Source organism: Hyla sarda, unplaced genomic scaffold (assembly GCF_029499605.1).
Source record: "Hyla sarda isolate aHylSar1 unplaced genomic scaffold, aHylSar1.hap1 scaffold_1761, whole genome shotgun sequence".
NCBI lineage: Eukaryota > Metazoa > Chordata > Amphibia > Anura > Hylidae > Hyla > Hyla sarda.
Window position 1 is genome coordinate 27,362 of NW_026608405.1, and position 22,299 is coordinate 49,660.

General features: G+C 38.5%; 1 protein-coding gene across 8 annotated transcripts in view; it reads right to left on the reverse strand.

Moving 5' to 3' along the window:
- Window positions 1-22,299, reverse strand: part of LOC130313389 (zinc finger protein 260-like) — a 45,129-nt gene that overhangs the window by 17,792 nt on the left and 5,038 nt on the right. For 3 of the 8 annotated variants that reach the window (XM_056552653.1, XM_056552648.1, XM_056552650.1), the window contains exons 2-5: window positions 8,306-8,875; window positions 7,435-7,614; window positions 5,706-5,832; window positions 5,483-5,574 (exon numbers count right to left, since the gene is read on the reverse strand). In XM_056552653.1, coding sequence (XP_056408628.1) covers window positions 5,483-5,574; window positions 5,706-5,832; window positions 7,435-7,614; window positions 8,306-8,383 — 477 coding nt within the window. In that variant the 5' untranslated portion in view covers window positions 8,384-8,875. Of the gene's footprint in view, window positions 1-5,482; window positions 5,575-5,705; window positions 5,833-7,434; window positions 7,615-8,305; window positions 9,852-22,299 lie in introns of those variants that run through there. The other 5 variants (XM_056552652.1, XM_056552651.1, XM_056552655.1 and 2 more) reach the window with 3 other exon arrangements.

Here is a 22,299-nt window from a genome sequence, read left to right on the forward strand (position 1 = left end):
AATCAACACTTTCCAGAATTACAAAAAATGTCTAATTTTACTGATTGGGAAATTAAAGGGATATTTGTAGTAAATCCCATTTTTGCGCAGGGTAAACTATTAGATAATGGAGAAATTTAAGTTAGACTCCAATAATATTTTTAGGTACATTCAAGTTAGAGAAGCTTTTGGGAAAGAGAAGGAGATTTATAACACAGGCTCACGCACTGAAAACAATTGGTTAATAGTAAACATGAAGCACTGCAGAAAAATGGGAGAAAGACAGGTGATAATGAGGAAGAATGGGGGATTATATTTAATCATTTAAAGTTCGCTTCAATTAGTGGGAATCACAGAATATCCCATTTTATGATGTTCTATCGTACACAATACACTCCAAGACAAAATGCCCCAAATGTAATCGTGATGACGCTACCGGCTCCATATGGAATTGATGTAAAGCTCCAGAATGTGGGCGAGAGGTGATAGATACGGTAAATGAGAGATTTCAAGTAAAGATCCGATATGAACCCAGAATAGTGTTACTAGGTTTAAAGTTGGACGGAATTAAACACAAAATAATAATATTAAAACTGTTCGGACTAGCGAAAATTATACTTCTCAGAAAATGGATGTCCCCTAAGGCCCCAAGTAAACAAGATTGGTTTGAGCTGTCTAGGAAAGTTAAAACGTATGAAAAAATGTATTATAAAAACTCCAAAAAAGAGTAAGAAAATAGAAGAGGATTGGTCACGTATGGATGAGGTATTTAGTGAGCCAGGCTGACGGGGTAGGTAGGGAAAGGGTTATAACCGTATGTTTATACTGTAATAAAGACATATTGTAATGTTCAGTGTTATAGTCTCCTATGGGATAACAATGATCAGTATAAGAGATCAGTGTGTGCAGTGTTATAGTCTCCTATGGGATAATAATGATCAGTATAAGAGATCAGTGTGTGTGCAGTGTTATAGTCTCCTATGGGATAATAATGATCAGTATAAGAGATCAGTGTGTGTGCAGTGTTATAGTCTCCTATGGGATAATAATGATCAGTATAAGAGATCAGTGTGATCAGTATTATAGTCTCCTATTGGATAGTAATGATCAGTATAAGAGATCAGTGTGTGCAGTGTTATAGTCTCCTATGGGATAACAATGATCAGTATAAGAGATCAGTGTGTGCAGTGTTATAGTCTCCTATGGGATAACAATGATCAGTATAAGAGATCAGTGTGTGCAGTGTTATAGTCTCCTATGGGATAATAATGATCAGTACAAGATATCAGTGTGTGCAGTGTTATAGTCTCCTATGGGATAATAATGATCAGTATAAGAGATCAGTGTGATCAGTATTATAATCTCCTATGGGATAATAATGATCAGTATAAGATCAGTGTGTGCAGTGTTATAGTCTCCTATGGGATAATAATGATCAGTATAAGAGATCAGTGTGTACAGTGTTATAGGTCCCTATGGGATAATAATGATCAGTATAAGAGATCAGTGTGTGCAGTGTTATAGTCTCCTATGGGATAATAATGATCAGTATAAGAGATCAGTGTATGCAGTGTTATAGTCTCCTATGGGATAATAATGATCAGTATAAGAGATCAGTGTGATCAGTATTATAATCTCCTATGGGATAATAATGATCAGTATAAGATCAGTGTGTGCAGTGTTATAGTCTCCTATGGGATAATAATGATCAGTATAAGAGATCAGTGTGTACAGTGTTATAGGTCCCTATGGGATAATAATGATCAGTATAAGAGATCAGTGTGTGCAGTGTTATAGTCTCCCATGGGATAATAATGATCAGTATAAGATCAGTGTGTGCAGTGTTATAGGTCCCTATGGGATAACAATGATCAGTATAAGAGATCAGTGTGTGCAATATTATAGTCTCCTATGGTATAACAATGATCAGTATAAGAGATCAGTGTGTGCAGTGTTATAGTCTCCTATGGGATAATAATGATCAGTATAAGATCAGTGTGTGCAGTGTTATAGGTCCCTATGGGATAATAATAATCAGTATAAGAGATCAGTGTGTGCAGTGTTATAGCCCCCTATGGGATAACAATGATCAGTATAAGAGATCAGTGTGTGCAGTGTTCTAGTCTCCTAAGGGATAACAATGATCAGTATAAGAGATCAGTGTGTGCAGTGTTATAGGTCCCTATGGGATAATAATGATCAGTATAAGAGATCAGTGTGTGCAGTGTTATAGTCTCCTATGGGATAATAATGATCAGTATAAGAGATCAGTGTGTGCAATATTATAGTCTCCTATGGTATAACAATGATCAGTATAAGAGATCAGTGTGTGCAGTGTTATAGTCTCCTATGGGATAATAATGATCAGTATAAGAGATCAGTGTGTAGTATTATAGTCTCCTATGGGATAATAATGATCAGTATAAGATCAGTGTGTGCAGTGTTATAGGTCCCTATGGGATAATAATGATCAGTATAAGAGATCAGTGTGTGCAGTGTTATAGTCTCCTATGGGATAATAATGATCAGTATAAGAGATCAGTGTGTGCAATATTATAGTCTCCTATGGTATAACAATGATCAGTATAAGAGATCAGTGTGTGCAGTGTTATAGTCTCCTATGGGATAATAATGATCAGTATAAGATCAGTGTGTGCAGTGTTATAGTCTCCTATGGGATAATAATGATCAGTATAAGAGATCAGTGTGTGCAGTGTTATAGGTCCCTATGGGATAATAATGATCAGTATAAGAGATCAGTGTGTGCAGTGTTATAGCCCCCTATGGGATAACAATGATCAGTATAAGAGATCAGTGTGTGCAGTGTTATAGTCTCCTAAGGGATAACAATGATCAGTATAAGAGATCAGTGTGTGCAGTGTTATAGGTCCCTATGGGATAATAATGATCAGTATAAGAGATCAGTGTGTGCAGTGTTATAGGTCCCTATGGGATAATAATGATCAGTATAAGAGATCAGTGTGTGCAGTGTTATAGTCTCCTATGGGATAATAATGATCAGTATAAGAGATCAGTGTGTGCAATATTATAGTCTCCTATGGTATAACAATGATCAGTATAAGAGATCAGTGTGTGCAGTGTTATAGTCTCCTATGGGATAATAATGATCAGTATAAGATCAGTGTGTGCAGTGTTATAGGTCCCTATGGGATAATAATGATCAGTATAAGAGATCAGTGTGTGCAGTGTTATAGCCCCCTATGGGATAACAATGATCAGTATAAGAGATCAGTGTGTGCAGTGTTATAGTCTCCTAAGGGATAACAATGATCAGTATAAGAGATCAGTGTGTGCAGTGTTATAGGTCCCTATGGGATAATAATGATCAGTATAAGAGATCAGTGTGTGCAGTGTTATAGTCTCCTATGGGATAACAATGATCAGTATAAGAGATCAGTGTGTAGTATTATAGTCTCCTATGGGATAATAATGATCAGTATAAGATCAGTGTGTGCAGTGTTATAGGTCCCTATGGGATAACAATGATCAGTATAAGAGATCAGTGTGTGCAGTGTTATAGTCTCCTATGGGATAACAATGATCAGTATAAGAGATCAGTGTGTGCAGTGTTATAGGTCCCTATGGGATAATAATGATCAGTATAAGAGATCAGTGTGTGCAGTGTTATAGCCCCCTATGGGATAACAATGATCAGTATAAGAGATCAGTGTGTGAGGTTATAGTCTCCTAAGGGATAACAATGATCAGTATAAGAGATCAGTGTGTGCAGTGTTATAGGTCCCTATGGGATAATAATGATCAGTATAAGAGATCAGTGTGTAGTATTATAGTCTCCTATGGGATAATAATGATCAGTATAAGATCAGTGTGTGCAGTGTTATAGGTCCCTATGGGATAATAATGATCAGTATAAGAGATCAGTGTGTGCAGTGTTATAGCCCCCTATGGGATAACAATGATCAGTATAAGAGATCAGTGTGTGCAGTGTTATAGTCTCCTATGGGATAACAATGATCAGTATAAGAGATCAGTGTGTGCAGTGTTATAGGTCCCTATGGGATAATAATGATCAGTATAAGAGATCAGTGTGTGCAGTGTTATAGTCTCCTATGGGATAACAATGATCAGTATAAGAGATCAGTGTGTAGTATTATAGTCTCCTATGGGATAATAATGATCAGTATAAGATCAGTGTGTGCAGTGTTATAGGTCCCTATGGAATAATAATGATCAGTATAAGAGATCAGTGTGTGCAGTGTTATAGTCTCCTATGGGATAATAATGATCAGTATAAGAGATCAGTGTGTGCAGTGTTATAGTCTCCTATGGGATAATAATGATCAGTATAAGAGATCAGTGTGTGTAGTGTTATAGTCTCCTATGGGATAACAATGATCAGTATAAGAGATCAGTGTGTGCAGTGTTATAGGTCCCTATGGGATAATAATGATCAGTATAAGAGATCAGTGTGTGCAGTGTTATAGTCTCCTATGGGATAATAATGATCAGTATAAGAGATCAGTGTGTGCAGTGTTATAGTCTCCTATGGGATAATAATGATCAGTATAAGAGATCAGAGTGTGCAGTGTTATAGTCTCCTATGGGATAATAATGATCAGTATAAGAGATCAGTGTGTACAGTATTATAGTCTCCTATGGGATAATAATGATCAGTATAAGAGATCAGTGTGTGCAGTGTTATAGTCTCCTATGGGATAATAATGATCAGTATAAGAGATCAGTGTGTGCAGTGTTATAGTCTCCTATGGGATAATAATGATCAGTATAAGAGATCAGTGTGTGCAGTGTTATAGTCTCCTATGGGATAATAATGATCAGTATAAGAGATCAGTGTGTGCAGTATTATAGTCTCCTATGGGATAATAATGATCAGTATAAGAGATCAGTGTGATCAGTATTATGGTCTCCTGTAACACTGCAAAAAAAAAAAAAAAAAAGGGAAAAAAAAGTTAAGATAATTTAACCCCTTCCCTAATAAAAGTTTGAATCACCCCCCTTTTACCATTTGAAAAAAATAAAAATAAAAATAACTATAAATAAAAATAAACATATGTGGCATAAATTTTCCTGCATGTAGTTATGATTTTTTCCAACCTATATAATTCGGGGATCATTATAATCGTATGGACCTACAGAATAAAGAGAAGGGGGCATTTATACCGAAATATGTACTACGTAGAAACGGAAGCCCCCAAAAGTTACAACATGGTGTTTTTTCCTTAAATTTTGTCGCACAATTACAATTTTTTTTCGTTTCATCATTGAGTTTTGGGTAAAATGACTGATGTCATTACAAAGAAGAATTGGTGGCGCAAAAAACTAAGCCATAATATATTTTTTTAGGTGCAAAATTGAAAGCGTTATGATTTTTTTAAATGTAAGGAGGAAAAAATGAAAGTGCCGGGTCATTTAGGGGTAATTAATTAGTGGGACCTATGATGTCATGATAATGGGTTCAATCACTTTATGGTCAGATTAAGGACACTTTAACACCATCTACCTGATGCTTCTCTGAGACATTTCCCTCTGGACAGTCCTGGGAATACAGAGGACGGGGACACCTCTCGGGTGGATTTCTATCAATGACTCCATCTGAAGGGAACACACAGGGAATGAATACATCAGTGCTGCATAGATTTCTATGTTACTAGGTAGTGAGAGTGATATATATATATATATATATATATATATATATATATATATATATATATGTCTCTTCTTACCTTGTGATGTGAGGGGCCGGTGATCCTCCATCATGACTATGTCCTGGTACAGATCCTTGTGTCCTTCTACATACTCCCACTCCTCCATGGAGAAATAGACCGCCACATCCTGACACCTTATAGGAACCTGACACACAATGATATCGTCATCACCAGACCCCTCCATTACTGTATAATGTCCCAGCAGTGTCACCTCTCTAATCATCACCAGACCCCTCCATTACTGTATAATGTCCCAGCAGTGTCACCTCTCCAGTCATCACCAGACACCTCCATTACTGTATAATGTCCCAGCAGTGTCACCTCTCTAATCATCACCAGACCCCTCCATTACTGTATAATGTCCCAGCAGTGTCACCTCTCTAATCATCACCAGACCCCTCCATTACTGTATAATGTCCCAGCAGTGTCACCTCTCTAATCATAACCAGACCCCTCCATTACTGTATAATGTCCAGCAGTGTCACCTCTCCAGTCATCACCAGACCCCTCCATTACTGTATAATGTCCCAGCAGTGTCACCTCTCCAGTCATCACCAGACCCCTCCATTACTGTATAATGTCCCAGCAGTGTCACCTCTCTAATCATCACCAGACCCCTCCATTACTGTTTAATGTCCCAGCAGTGTCACCTCTCTAATCATCACCAGACCCCTCCATTACTGTATAATGTCCCAGCAGTGTCACCTCTCTAATCATCACCAGACCCCTCCATTACTGTATAATGTCCCAGCAGTGTCACCTCTCCAGTCATCACCAGACCACTCCATTACTGTATAATGTCCCAGCAGTATCACCTCTCTAATCATCACCAGACCCCTCCATTACTGTATAATGTCCCAGCAGGGTCACCTCTCCAGTCATCACCAGACCCCTCCATTACTGTATAATGTCCCAGCAGTGTCACCTCTCTAATCATCACCAGACCCCTCCATTACTGTATAATGTCCCAGCAGTGTCACCTCTCTAATCATCACCAGACCCCTCCATTATTGTATAATGTCCAGCAGTGTCACCTCTCCAGTCATCACCAGACCCCTCCATTACTGTATAATGTCCCAGCAGTGTCACCTCTCTAATCATCACCAGACCCCTCCATTACTGTATAATGTCCCAGCAGTGTCACATCTCCAGTCATCACCAGACCCCTCCATTACTGTATAATGTCCCAGCAGTGTCACCTCTCCAGTCATCACCAGACCCCTCCATTACTGTATAATGTCCAAGCAGTGTCACCTCTCCAGTCATCACCAGACCCCTCCATTATTGTATAATGTCCAGCAGTGTCACCTCTCCAGTCATCACCAGACCCCTCCATTACTGTGTAATGTCCCAGCAGTGTCACCTCTCCAGTCATCACCAGACCCCTCCATTACTGTATAATGTCCAGCAGTGTCACCTCTCTAATCATCACCAGACCCCTCCATTACTGTATAATGTCCCAGCAGTGTCACCTCTCTAATCATCACCAGACCCCTCCATTACTATATAATGTCCCAACAGTGTCACCTCCCCAGTCATCACCAGACCCCTCCATTACTGTATAATGTCCCAGCAGTGTTACCTCTCTAATCATCACCAGACCCCTCCATTACTGTATAATGTCCCAGCAGTGTCCCCTCTCTAATCATCACCAGACCCCTCCATTACTGTATAATGTCCCAGCAGTGTCACCTCTCTAATCATCACCAGATCCCTCCATTACTGTATAATGTCCCAGCAGGGTCACCTCTCTAGTCAGCAGCTCAGTGATCCTGTGGATGAGTTCTAGGATCTTCTTCTCATGTATCAGTGAGAGAGGTCGTGGCTCTGTGATGGGGCCCCGGGCCCTGCTCCGTCCTCCTGACTCATGGAGATGGCTGCTGGGGGCCACACACTCCCCCCATGTCTTCTTCACTATGGTGTAATCCTGTGTATGGAGAGAGACAATGAGGGGACTGACCCCAGTATTCCTCCCCCACTACAAAGAGGAGATTGTGCCCCCTGTATAGAGCTCTAGTGAGCACATCTGGAATACTGGGGTCCGTTCTGGAGACCTCACCTACAAAAAGACATCCAGGACATAGAGCGGCTCCAAAGATGGGGGCCAACAATGGTGGAAATGTAGATGGGGACAACAATGGTGGAAATGTAGATGGAGGGGACAACAATGGTGGAAATGTAGATGGGCCCAACAATGGTGGAAATGTAGATGGGGGGACAACAATGGTGGAAATGTAGATGGGGGACAACAATGGTGGAAATGTAGATGGGGGACAACAATGGTGGAAATGTAGATGGGGGACAACAATGGTGGAAATGTAGATGGGGGACAACAATGGTGGAAATGTAGATGGGGACAACAATGGTGGAAATGTAGATGGGGGGACAACAATGGTGGAAATGTAGATGGGGGGACAACAATGGTGGAAATGTAGATGGGGGACAACAATGGTGGAAATGTAGATGGGGACAACAATGGTGGAAATGTAGATGGGGGAACAACAATGGTGGAAATGTAGATGGGGGAACAAAAATGGTGAAAATGTAGATGGGGGAACAAAAATGGTGAAAATGTAGATGGGGACAACAATAGTGGAAATGTAGATGGGTCACCTCACCTCTCCGGTTAGCAGGTGGAGGATCTCCAAGGTGAAGTGTAATATTCTCTTAGTCATCTCATTCCTGTCCTTGTCCATCCTTGGGGGTCATTCAGGAGAAGAGGAGACAACTGGATTAGCCGGAGGGGAATAGGCGACAACTGGATCAGCCGGAGGAGAAGAGGAGACAACTGGATCAGCCGGAGGAGAAGAGGAGACAACTGGATCAGCCGGAGGAGAAGAGGAGACAACTGGATCAGCCGGAGGAGAAGAGGAGACAACTGGATCAGCCGGAGGAGAAGAGGAGACAACTGGATCAGCCGGAGGAGAAGAGGAGACAACTGGATCAGCCGGAGGAGAAGAGGAGACAACTGGATCAGCCGGAGGAAAAGAGGAGACAACTGGATCAGCTGGAGGGGAAGAGGAGACAACTGGATCGGCTGGAGGGGAAGAGGAGACAACTGGATCGGCTGGAGGGGAAGAGGAGACAACTGGATCGGCTGGAGGGGGAAGAGGAGACAACTGGATCAGCTGGAGGAGAAGAGGAGACAACTGGATCGGCTGGAGGGGAAGAGGAGACAACTGGATCGGCTGGAGGGGAAGAGGAGACAACTGGATCAGCTGGAGGGGAATATTGCGTGTGACGAGCGTGTGAACTGTACACAACAGTAACTGTACCTGCTGCATGAGACACTATGGGCGCATGTACTGTATGCAACACTAACTGTGGGTTCTGCATATGACACTATGAGTATACGTGCTGTAACAAAAACACTAACTGTACCTGCTGCATATGACACTGAGCCTAAGCACTGTGCCACCTAACTGTGCCTACCGCCTATAACACTATGAGCATATGCCCTGTATACCATGCCAGTGTGACTGTACCCACTGCATATTACACTGCGCATATGTACTGCAAACTACCCTAACTGTACCTACTGCGTCTGACACTATGAGCATATTAACTGTATACCGTGCCTATGACTGTAACCCCTACAAATAACACTATAAGCATATATACTGGTGTACAAACTAACTATACCCACTGCAACAACACTATGAGCGCATGGACTGTATACAACACTAACTACCCACTGCAATATAACACTGTGAGCGTGTGTACTGTATCCGATACTACCATGTACCCACTGCAAGTACGCCACGAGCGTATGTGCTATGCTTAACCCTGTAACCTACTGCATGCTACTATGACCTTGTGTACTGTATACAACACTGTAACTGCACCTTCTGCATATAAGCTACAACGCATGTATGTACTATATATACGCATTTATTTTTCTTTTTTTTTGGGACTGTACGGAATGAATGTTCTGAACGACTGCATGAAACGCTATGAGTGACTGCACGGTATTAAACACTATGAGTGACTACGCGCACCGTGACCTACGTGCAATATGGAAACTGCCATGTGTCGCAAAAGCAGTACGCAAATGAGTGTAGGTACCGTGTATGTGTTACGTGTGGAGCAAAGGTATGAGCGTAGGCCGTGTAGCAACGTGCGGCGTGGATACTACGAGTGACTGCCCGGTATGGACGCTGTGAGTGACTGCACGGTACGAGCTAGAAGTGACTGCACAGTGAACAACAAGTGACTGCACGGTGTGAAAGCTATGAGTGACTGCCCGGTGTGAAAGCAATAAGTGACTGCACGGTGTGAAAGCTATAAGTGACTGCACGGTGTGAAAGCTATAAGTGACTGCACGGTGTGAAAGCTATGAGTGACTGCACGGTGTGAAAGCTATGAGTGACTGCACGGTGTGAAAGCTATGAGTGACTGCACGGTGTGAAAGCTATGAGTGACTGCGCGATGTGAAAGCTATAAGTGACTGCACGGTGTGAAAGCTATGAGTGACTGCACGGTGTGAAAGCTATAAGTGACTGCACGGTGTGAAAGCAATAAGTGACTGCACGGTGTGAAAGCTATGAGTGACTGCACGGTGTGAAAGCTATAAGTGACTGCACGGTGTGAAAGCTATAAGTGACTGCACGGTGTGAAAGCTATGAGTGACTGCACGGTGTGAAAGCTATGAGTGACTGCACGGTGTGAAAGCTATGAGTGACTGCACGGTGTGAAAGCTATGAGTGACTGCGCGATGTGAAAGCTATAAGTGACTACACGGTGTGAAAGCTATGAGTGACTGCACGGTGTGAAAGCTATAAGTGACTGCACGGTGTGAAAGCTATAAGTGACTGCACGGTGTGAAAGCTATAAGTGACTGCGCGATGTGAAAGCTATAAGTGACTGCACGGTGTGAAAGCTATGAGTGACTGCACGGTGTGAAAGCTATGAGTGACTGCGCGATGTGAAAGCTATAAGTGACTGCACGGTGTGAAAGCTATGAGTGACTGCACAGTGTGAAAGCTATAAGTGACTGCACGGTGTGAAAGCTATGAGTGACTGCACGGTGTGAAAGCTATGAGTGACTGCACGGTGTGAAAGCTATGAGTGACTGCACGGTGTGAAAGCTATAAGTGACTGCACGGTGTGAAAGCTATGAGTGACTGCACGGTGTGAAAGCTATAAGTGACTGCACGGTGTGAAAGCTATAAGTGACTGCACGGTGTGAAAGCTATAAGTGACTGTACGGTGTGAAAGCTATAAGTGACTGCACGGTATGAAAGCTATGAGTGACTGCACGGTGTGAAAGCTATGAGTGACTGCACGGTGTGAAAGCTATGAGTGACTGCACGGTGTGAAAGCTATGAGTGACTGCACGGTGTGAAAGCTATGAGTGACTGCACGGTGTGAAAGCTATGAGCGACTGCCCGGTGTAAAAGCTATGAGTGACTGCACGTGTGAAAGCTATAAGTGACTGCGCGGTGTGAAAGCTATAAGTGACTGCACGGTGTGAAAGCTATAAGTGACTGCACGGTGTGAAAGCTATAAGTGACTGCACGGTTTGAAAGCTATAAGTGACTGCACGGTGTGAAAGCTATGACTGCACGGTATGAAAGCTATAAGTGACTGCACGGTGTGAAAGCTATGAGTGACTGCACGATATGAAAGCTATGACTGCACGGTATGAAAGCTATAAGTGACTGCACGGTGTGAAAGCTATGAGTGACTGCACGGTGTGAAAGCTATGCATGACTGCACGGTGTGAAAGCTATGAGTGACTGCACGGTGTGAAAGCTATAAGTGACTGCACGGTGTGAAAGCTATAAGTGACTGCACGGTGTGAAAGCTATGAGTGACTGCACGTGTGAAAGCTATGAGTGACTGCCCGGTGTGAAAGCTATGAGTGACTGCCCGGTGTGAAAGCTATGAGTGACTGCACGTGTGAAAGCTATAAGTGACTGCACGGTGTGAAAGCTATGAGTGACTGCACGGTGTGAAAGCTATGAGTGACTGCCCGGTGTGAAAGCTATGAGTGACTGCACGGTGTGAAAGCTATGAGTGACTGCACGGTGTGAAAGCTATGAGTGACTGCCCGGTGTGAAAGCTATAAGTGACTGCACGGTGTGAAAGCTATAAGTGACTGCGCGGTGTGAAAGCTATAAGTGACTGCACGGTGTGAAAGCTATGAGTGACTGCACGGTGTGAAAGCTATAAGTGACTGCACGGTGTGAAAGCTATAAGTGACTGCACGGTGTGAAAGCTATAAGTGACTGCACGGTGTGAAAGCTATAAGTGACTGCACGGTGTGAAAGCTATAAGTGACTGCGCGATGTGAAAGCTATAAGTGACTGCACGGTGTGAAAGCTATGAGTGACTGCACGGTGTGAAAGCTATAAGTGACTGCGCGGTGTGAAAGCTATAAGTGACTGCACGGTGTGAAAGCTATAAGTGACTGCGCGGTGTGAAAGCTATAAGTGACTGCACGGTGTGAAAGCTATAAGTGACTGCACGGTATGAATGCTGAGAGCGTCTATACAGTATGAATGCTACGAGTGACTGCTGAATGACCGTACGGTATGAAATACTATGAGCGACCGTACGGTATGGATGTTACAAGTAACTGCATGGCCCAAACGTTGTGACCGGCTGTGCGGCATGGACGCTACGTGAACATTTGCCAACACGGACGCGGTGGGCCTGAGTCTGGCAGGGAAACCTGGGGCGAGAAAACTGGGGAGGGAAATTGCACGAGAAACTCTGCCCCCTTGGCATACACGCGGTCCGGTGGCTGCGGGGAGCCGAACCCTTGCATGTGATAGGGCTGCGCCATTCCCCCGTGTGTCGGGGCCGGTGTGTTAAACCCGGCCGCCCTGGTTATTTGCAAATTATTTTTTTCAAATGAATTTTAAAAATTTTGGGTTCCGCCCCTTCGCACGCCACGTGGCCCGGCGGCGCCGCCCCGGCAACCGGGGAGGACGCCGCTCCAGCTGTCCGGAACCACGGGGAGCGAGGAGGAGAGCCCGGCGCGCGGATCAGGCCGGGCACCGTGAGAACGTTCAAGCCGCCCAGAGCAACGGGGAGCAAGGAGGAGGAGACCCGGCACAGGAAACAGGTGAGAGACCAGTTGGGCACTGTGACAGCAGTGGGCCACGCACCCCCGCACACCACGCGGCCCGGCGGCACCACTGAGATGAGCGGGGAGGAACCGATCACACCGCTCGGCCATGGGTAAGGAGAGGCCAGGATCTCCTCCGCCGCTCTGGCAGGCCGGCCGCGGCCGAGCACCCCCCCCCCCCCCCACCCGATGCATCGCCGGGCCCAGCAGAGATTACCACAGAAATGGGGGGGGGCTCGAAGGCTGCCACGGAGAGAGCGGAGGAGAGTCCGGGACAGTGGAAACCAGGGACCGGGTGCTCAGATAATCCGCACGAGACCCCGTGCAACGGAGTGTGGCGGGGAGGAACGGTCAGACCCCCGGGGGACCTGGAGCGTAGGTGGGTACATAGTAAAAGACTGGAGGCCGGAAAACCGGGTTTCCCATGGGAAGTCTGCACGCTGGACAACCGCCTTCCGCAAACGTCACGTACGCCCCGCCTGCATGATGCAGGGACATTTTATACTCCCTCCCCTAACACGGCTCCGCCTAGAGGTGTGAGGGGTGTGGGAATTCCCGCCCCCTCGCACAAATTCAGCCTGATAGGCTTCCCACATGTCACATACACATCCTCACTTATTATATATATATCATACAGGGATCACATCATGTATCACATACACATCCTCACTTATTATATATATCATACAGGGGTCACATCATATATCACATACACATCCTCACTTATTATATATATATCATACAGGGATCACATCATATATCACATACACATCCTCACTTATTATATATATAACATACAGGGGTCACATCATATATCACATACACATCCTCACTTATATATATCATACAGGGATCACATCATATATCACATACACATCCTCACTTATTATATATATAACATACAGGGATCACATCATATATCACATACACATCCTCACTTATTATATATATATCATACAGGGATCACATCATATATCACATACACATCCTCACTTATTATATATATATATATATATATCATACAGGGATCACATCATATATCACATACACATCCTCACATATATATATCATACAGGGATCACATCATATATCACATACACATCCTCACTTATTATATATATCATACAGGGATCACATCATATATCACATACACATCCTCACTTATATATATCATACAGGGATCACATCATATATCACATACACATCCTCACTTATTATATATATATATATTATATAGGGATCACATCATATATCACATACACATCCTCACTTATTATATATATCATACAGGGATCACATCATATATCACATACACATCCTCACTTATTATATATATATATCATACAGGGATCACATCATATATCACATACACATCCTCACTTATTATATATATATCATACAGGGATCACATCATATATCACATACACATCCTCACTTATTATATAGATCATACAGGGGTCACATCATATATCACATACACATCCTCACTTATTATATATATATTATACAGGGATCACATCATATATCACTTACACATCCTCACTTATTATATATATATCATACAGGGATCACATACACATCCTCACTTATTATATACATATATCATACAGGGATCACATCATATATCACATACACATCCTCACATATATATATCATACAGGGATCACATCATATATCACATACACATCCTCACATATATATATCATACAGGGATCACATCATATATCACATACACATCCTAACTTATTATATATATATCATACAGGGATCACATCATATATCACATACACATCCTCACTTATTATATATATATCATACAGGGATCACATCATATATCACATACACATCCTCACTTATTATATATATATCATACAGGGATCACATCATATATCACATACACATCCTCACTTATATATATCATACAGGGGTCACATCATATATCACATACACATCCTCACTTATTATATATATCATACAGGGATCACATCATATATCACATACACATCCTCACTTATTATATATATATTATACAGGGATCACATCATATATCACTTACACATCCTCACTTATTATATATATCATACAGGGATCACATCATATATCACATACACATCCTCACTTATTATATATATATATCATACAGGGATCACATCATATATCACATACACATCCTCACTTATTATATATATATATATATATATATCATACATCACATACACATCCTCACTTATTATATATATATATATCATACAGGGATCACATCATATATCACATACACATCCTCACTTATTATATATATATCATACAGGGATCACATCATATATCACATACACATCCTCACTTATTATATATATATTATACAGGGATCACATCATATATCACATACACATCCTCACTTATTATATATCATACAGGGATCACATCATATATCACATACAGATCCTCACTTATTATATATATATCATACAAGGGTCACATCATATATCACATACACATCCTCACTTATTATATATATCATACAGGGATCACATCATATATCACATACACATCCTCACTTATATATCATACAGGGATCACATCATATATCACATACACATCCTCACTTATTATATATATATATATATATATATCATACAGGGGTCACATCATATATCACATACACATCCTCACTTATTATATATATATATCATACAGGGATCACATCATATATCACATACACATCCTCACTTCTATATATCATACAGGGGTCACATCATATATCACATACACATCCTCACTTATTATAGATATCATACAGGGATCACATCATATATCACATACACATCCTCACTTATTATATATATCATACAGGGATCACATCATATGTCACATACACATCCTCACTTCTATATATCATACAGGGGTCACATCATATATCACATACACATCCTCACTTATTATAGATATCATACAGGGATCACATCATATATCACATACACATCCTCACTTATTATATATATCATACAGGGATCACATCATATATCATATACACATCCTCACTTATTATATATATTATACAGGGATCACATCATATATCACATACACATCCTCACTTATATATATATATCATACAGGGGTCACATCATATATCACATACACATCCTCACTTATTATAGATATCATACAGGGATCACATCATATATCACATACACATCCTGACTTATTATATATATATCATACAGGGATCACATCATATATCACATACACATCCTCACTTATTATATATATCATACAGGGATCACATCATATATCACATACACATCCTCACTTATTATATATATCATACAGGGATCACATCATATATCACATACACATCCTCACTTATTATATATATCATACAGGGATCACATCATATATCACATACACATCCTTACTTATTATATATCATACAGGGATCACATCATATATCACATACACATCCTCACTTATATATATATCATACAGGGATCACATCATATATCACATACACATCCTCACTTACATATATCATACAGGGATCACATCATATATCACATACACATCCTCACTTATATATATATCATACAGGGATCACTTCATATATCACATACACATCCTCACTTATATATATCATACAGGGGTCACATCATATATCACATACACATTCTCACTTATTATATATATATCATACAGGGATCACATCATATATCACATACACATCCTCAATTATTATATATATATATCATACAGGGATCACATCATATATCATATACACATCCTCACTTATATATATCATACAGGGGTCACATCATATATCACATACACATCCTCAATTATTATATATATATATATCATACAGGGATCACATCATATATCACATACACATCCTCACTTATTATATATATATCATACAGGGATCACATCATATATCACATACACATCCTCACTTATTATATATATCATACAGGGATCACATCATATATCACATACACATCCTCACTTATTATATATATATATCATACAGGGATCACATCATATATCACATACACATCCTCACTTATTATATATATCATACAGGGATCACATCATATATCACATACACATCCTCACTTATTATATATATATCATACAGGGATCACATCATATATCACATACACATCCTCACTTATTATATATATATATCATACAGGGATCACATCATATATCACATACACATCCTCACTTATTATATATATATCATACAGGGATCACATCATATATCACATACACATCCTCACTTATTATATATATCATACAGGGATCACATCATATATCACATACACATCCTCACTTATTATATATATATATCATACAGGGATCACATCATATATCACATACACATCCTCACTTATTATATATATCATACAGGGATCACATCATATATCACATACACATCCTCACTTATATATATCATACAGGGATCACATCATATATCACATACACATCCTCACTTATTATATATATATATATCATACAGGGATCACATCATATATCACATACACATCCTCACTTATTATATATATCATACAGGGGTCATATCATATATCACATACACATCCTCACTTATTATATATATCATACAGGGATCACATCATATATCACATACACATCCTCACTTATTATATATATATATATCATACAGGGATCACATCATATATCACATACACATCCTCACTTATTATATATATCATACAGGGATCACATCATATATCACATACACATCCTCACTTATATATATCATACAGGGATCACATCATATATCACATACACATCCTCACTTATTATATATATATATATCATACAGGGATCACATCATATATCACATACACATCCTCACTTATATATATATCATACAGGGATCACATCATATATCACATACACATCCTCACTTATTATATATATCATACAGGGATCACATCATATGTCACATACACATCCTCACTTATTATATATATATCATACAGGGATCACATCATATATCACATACACATCCTCACTTATTATATATATATCATACAGGGATCACATCATATATCACATACACATCCTCACTTATTATATATATCATACAGGGATCACATCATATATCACATACACATCCTCACTTATTATATATATATCATACAGGGATCACATCATATATCACATACACATCCTCACTTATTATATATATCATACAGGGGTCACATCATATATCACATACACATCCTCACTTATATATATCATACAGGGATCACATCATATATCACATACACATCCTCACTTATTATATATCATACAGGGATCATATCATATATCACATACACATCCTCACTTATTATATATATCATACAGGGATCACATCATATATCACATACACATCCTCACTTATTATATATATATCATACAGGGATCACATCATATATCACATACACATCCTCACTTATTATATATATATCATACAGGGATCACATCATATATCACATACACATCCTCACTTATTATATATATCATACAGGGATCACATCATATATCACATACACATCCTTACTTATTATATATCATACAGGGATCACATCATATATCACATACACATCCTCACTTATATATATATCATACAGGGATCACATCATATATCACATACACATCCTCACTTATTATATATATCATACAGGGATCACATCATATATCACATACACATCCTCACTTATTATATATATCATACAGGGATCACATCATATATCACATACACATCCTCACTTATTATATATATCATACAGGGATCACATCATATATCACATACACATCCTCACTTATTATATATATATCATACAGGGATCACATCATATATCACATACACATCCTCACTTATTATATATATATATATATCATACAGGGATCACATCATATATCACATACACATCCTCACTTATTATATATATATCATACAGGGATCACATCATATATCACATACACATCCTCACTTATTATATATATCATACAGGGATCACATCATATATCACATACACATCCTCACTTATTATATATATATTATACAGGGATCACATCATATATCACATATACATCCTCACTTATTATATATATATCATACAGGGATCACATCATATATCACATACACATCCTCACTTATTATATATATATCATGCAGGGATCACATCATATATCACATACACATCCTCACTTATTATATATATCATACAGGGATCACATCATATATCACATACACATCCTCACTTATTATATATATCATACAGGGGTCACATCATATATCACATACACATCCTCACTTATTATATATATATATCATGCAGGGATCACATCATATATCACATACACATCCTCACTTATTATATATATCATACAGGGATCACATCATATATCACATACACATCCTCACTTATTATATATATATCATACAGGGATCACATCATATATCACATACACATCCTCACTTATTATATATATCATACAGGGATCACATCATATATCACATACACATCCTCACTTATTATATATATATATATCATACAGGGATCACATCATATATCACATACACATCCTCACTTATATAGATATAAATATCATACAAGGATCACATCATATATCACATACACATCCTCACTTATTATATATATCATACAGGGATCACATCATATATCACATACACATCATCTATTATTATTATATATATATTATACAGGGATCACATCATATATCACATACACATCCTCACTTATTATATATATATCATACAGGAATCACATCATATATCACATACACATCCTCACTTATTATATATATCATACAGAGATCACATCATATATCACATACACATCCTCACTTATATATATCATACAGGGATCACATCATATATCACATACACATCCTCACTTATTATATATATATATCATACAGGGGTCACATCATATATCACATACACATCCTCACTTATTATATATATATCATACAGGGATCACATCATATATCACATACACATCCTCACTTATTATATATATATATCATACAGGGGTCACATCATATATCACATACACATCCTCACTTATTATATATATCATACAGGGATCACATCATATATCACATACACATCCTCACTTATTATATATATCATACAGGGATCACATCATATATCACATACACATCCTCACTTATTATATATATCATACAGGGATCACATCATATATCACATACACATCCTTACTTATTATATATCATACAGGGATCACATCATATATCACATACACATCCTCACTTATTATATATATATATATCATACAGGGATCACATCATATATCACTTACACATCCTCACTTATTATATATATCATACAGGGGTCACATCATATATCACATACACATCCTCACTTATTATATATATATATATCATACAGGGATCACATCATATATCACTTACACATCCTCACTTATTATATATATCATACAGGGGTCACATCATATATCACATACACATCCTCACTTATTATATATATCATACAGGGATCACATCATATATCACATACACATCCTCACTTATTATATATATCATACAGGGATCACATCATATATCACATACACATCCTTACTTATTATATATCATACAGGGATCACATCATATATCACATACACATCCTCACTTATTATATATATCATACAGGGATCACATCATATATCACATACACATCCTCACTTATATATATATCATACAGGGGTCACATCATATATCACATACACATCCTCACTTATATATATATATCATACAGGGATCACATCATATATCACATACACATCCTCACTTATTATATATATATATCATACAGGGATCACATCATATATCACATACACATCCTCACTTATTATATATATATATATCATACAGGGATCACATCATATATCACTTACACATCCTCACTTATTATATATATCATACAGGGGTCACATCATATATCACATACACATCCTCACTTATTATATATATCATACAGGGATCACATCATATATCACATACACATCCTCACTTATATATATCATACAGGGATCACATCATATATCACATACACATCCTCACTTATATATATATCATACAGGGATCACATCATATATCACATACACATCCTCACTTATTATATATATATCATACAGGGATCACATCATATATCACATACACATCCTCACTTATATATATATCATACAGGGGTCACATCATATATCACATACACATCCTCACATATATATATCATACAGGGATCACATCATATATCACATACACATCCTCACTTATTATATATATATCATACAGGGGTCACATCATATATCACATACACATCCTCACTTATTATATATATATCATACAGGGATCACATCATATATCACATACAGATCCTCACTTATTATAGATATCATACAGGGGTCACATCATATATCACATACACATCCTCACTTATTATATATATCATACAGGGATCACATCATATATCACATACACATCCTCACTTATTATATATATATCATACAGGGATCACATCATATATCACATACACATCCTCACTTATTATATATATCATACAGGGATCACATCTTATATCACATACACATCCTCACTTATTATATATATATCATACAGGGATCACATCATATATCACATACACATCCTCACTTATTATATATATATCATACAGGGATCACATCATATATCACATACACATCCTCACATATATATATCATACAGGGATCACATCATATATCACATACACATCCTTACTTATTATATATATATATCATACAGGGATCACATCATATATCACATACACATCCTCACTTATATATATATATATCATACAGGGATCACATCATATATCACATACACATCCTTACTTATTATATATATATATCATACAGGGATCACATCATATATCACATACACATCCTCACTTATTATATATATATCATACAGGGATCACATCATATATCACATACACATCCTCACTTATTATATATATATCATACAGGGATCACATCATATATCACATACACATCCTCACTTATTATATATATCATACAGGGATCACATCATATATCACATACACATCCTCACTTATTATATATATATATATATCATACAGGGATCACATCATATATCACATACACATCCTCACTTATTATATATATATCATACAGGGATCACATCATATATCACATACACATCCTCACTTATTATATATATATATCATACAGGGATCACATCATATATCACATACACATCCTCACTTATTATATATATATCATACAGGGATCACATCATATATCACATACACATCCTCACTTATTATATATATCATACAGGGATCACATCATATATCACATACACATCCTCACTTATTATATATATCATACAGGGATCACATCATATATCACATACACATCCTCACTTATTATATATATCATACAGGGGTCACATCATATATCACATACACATCCTCACTTATTA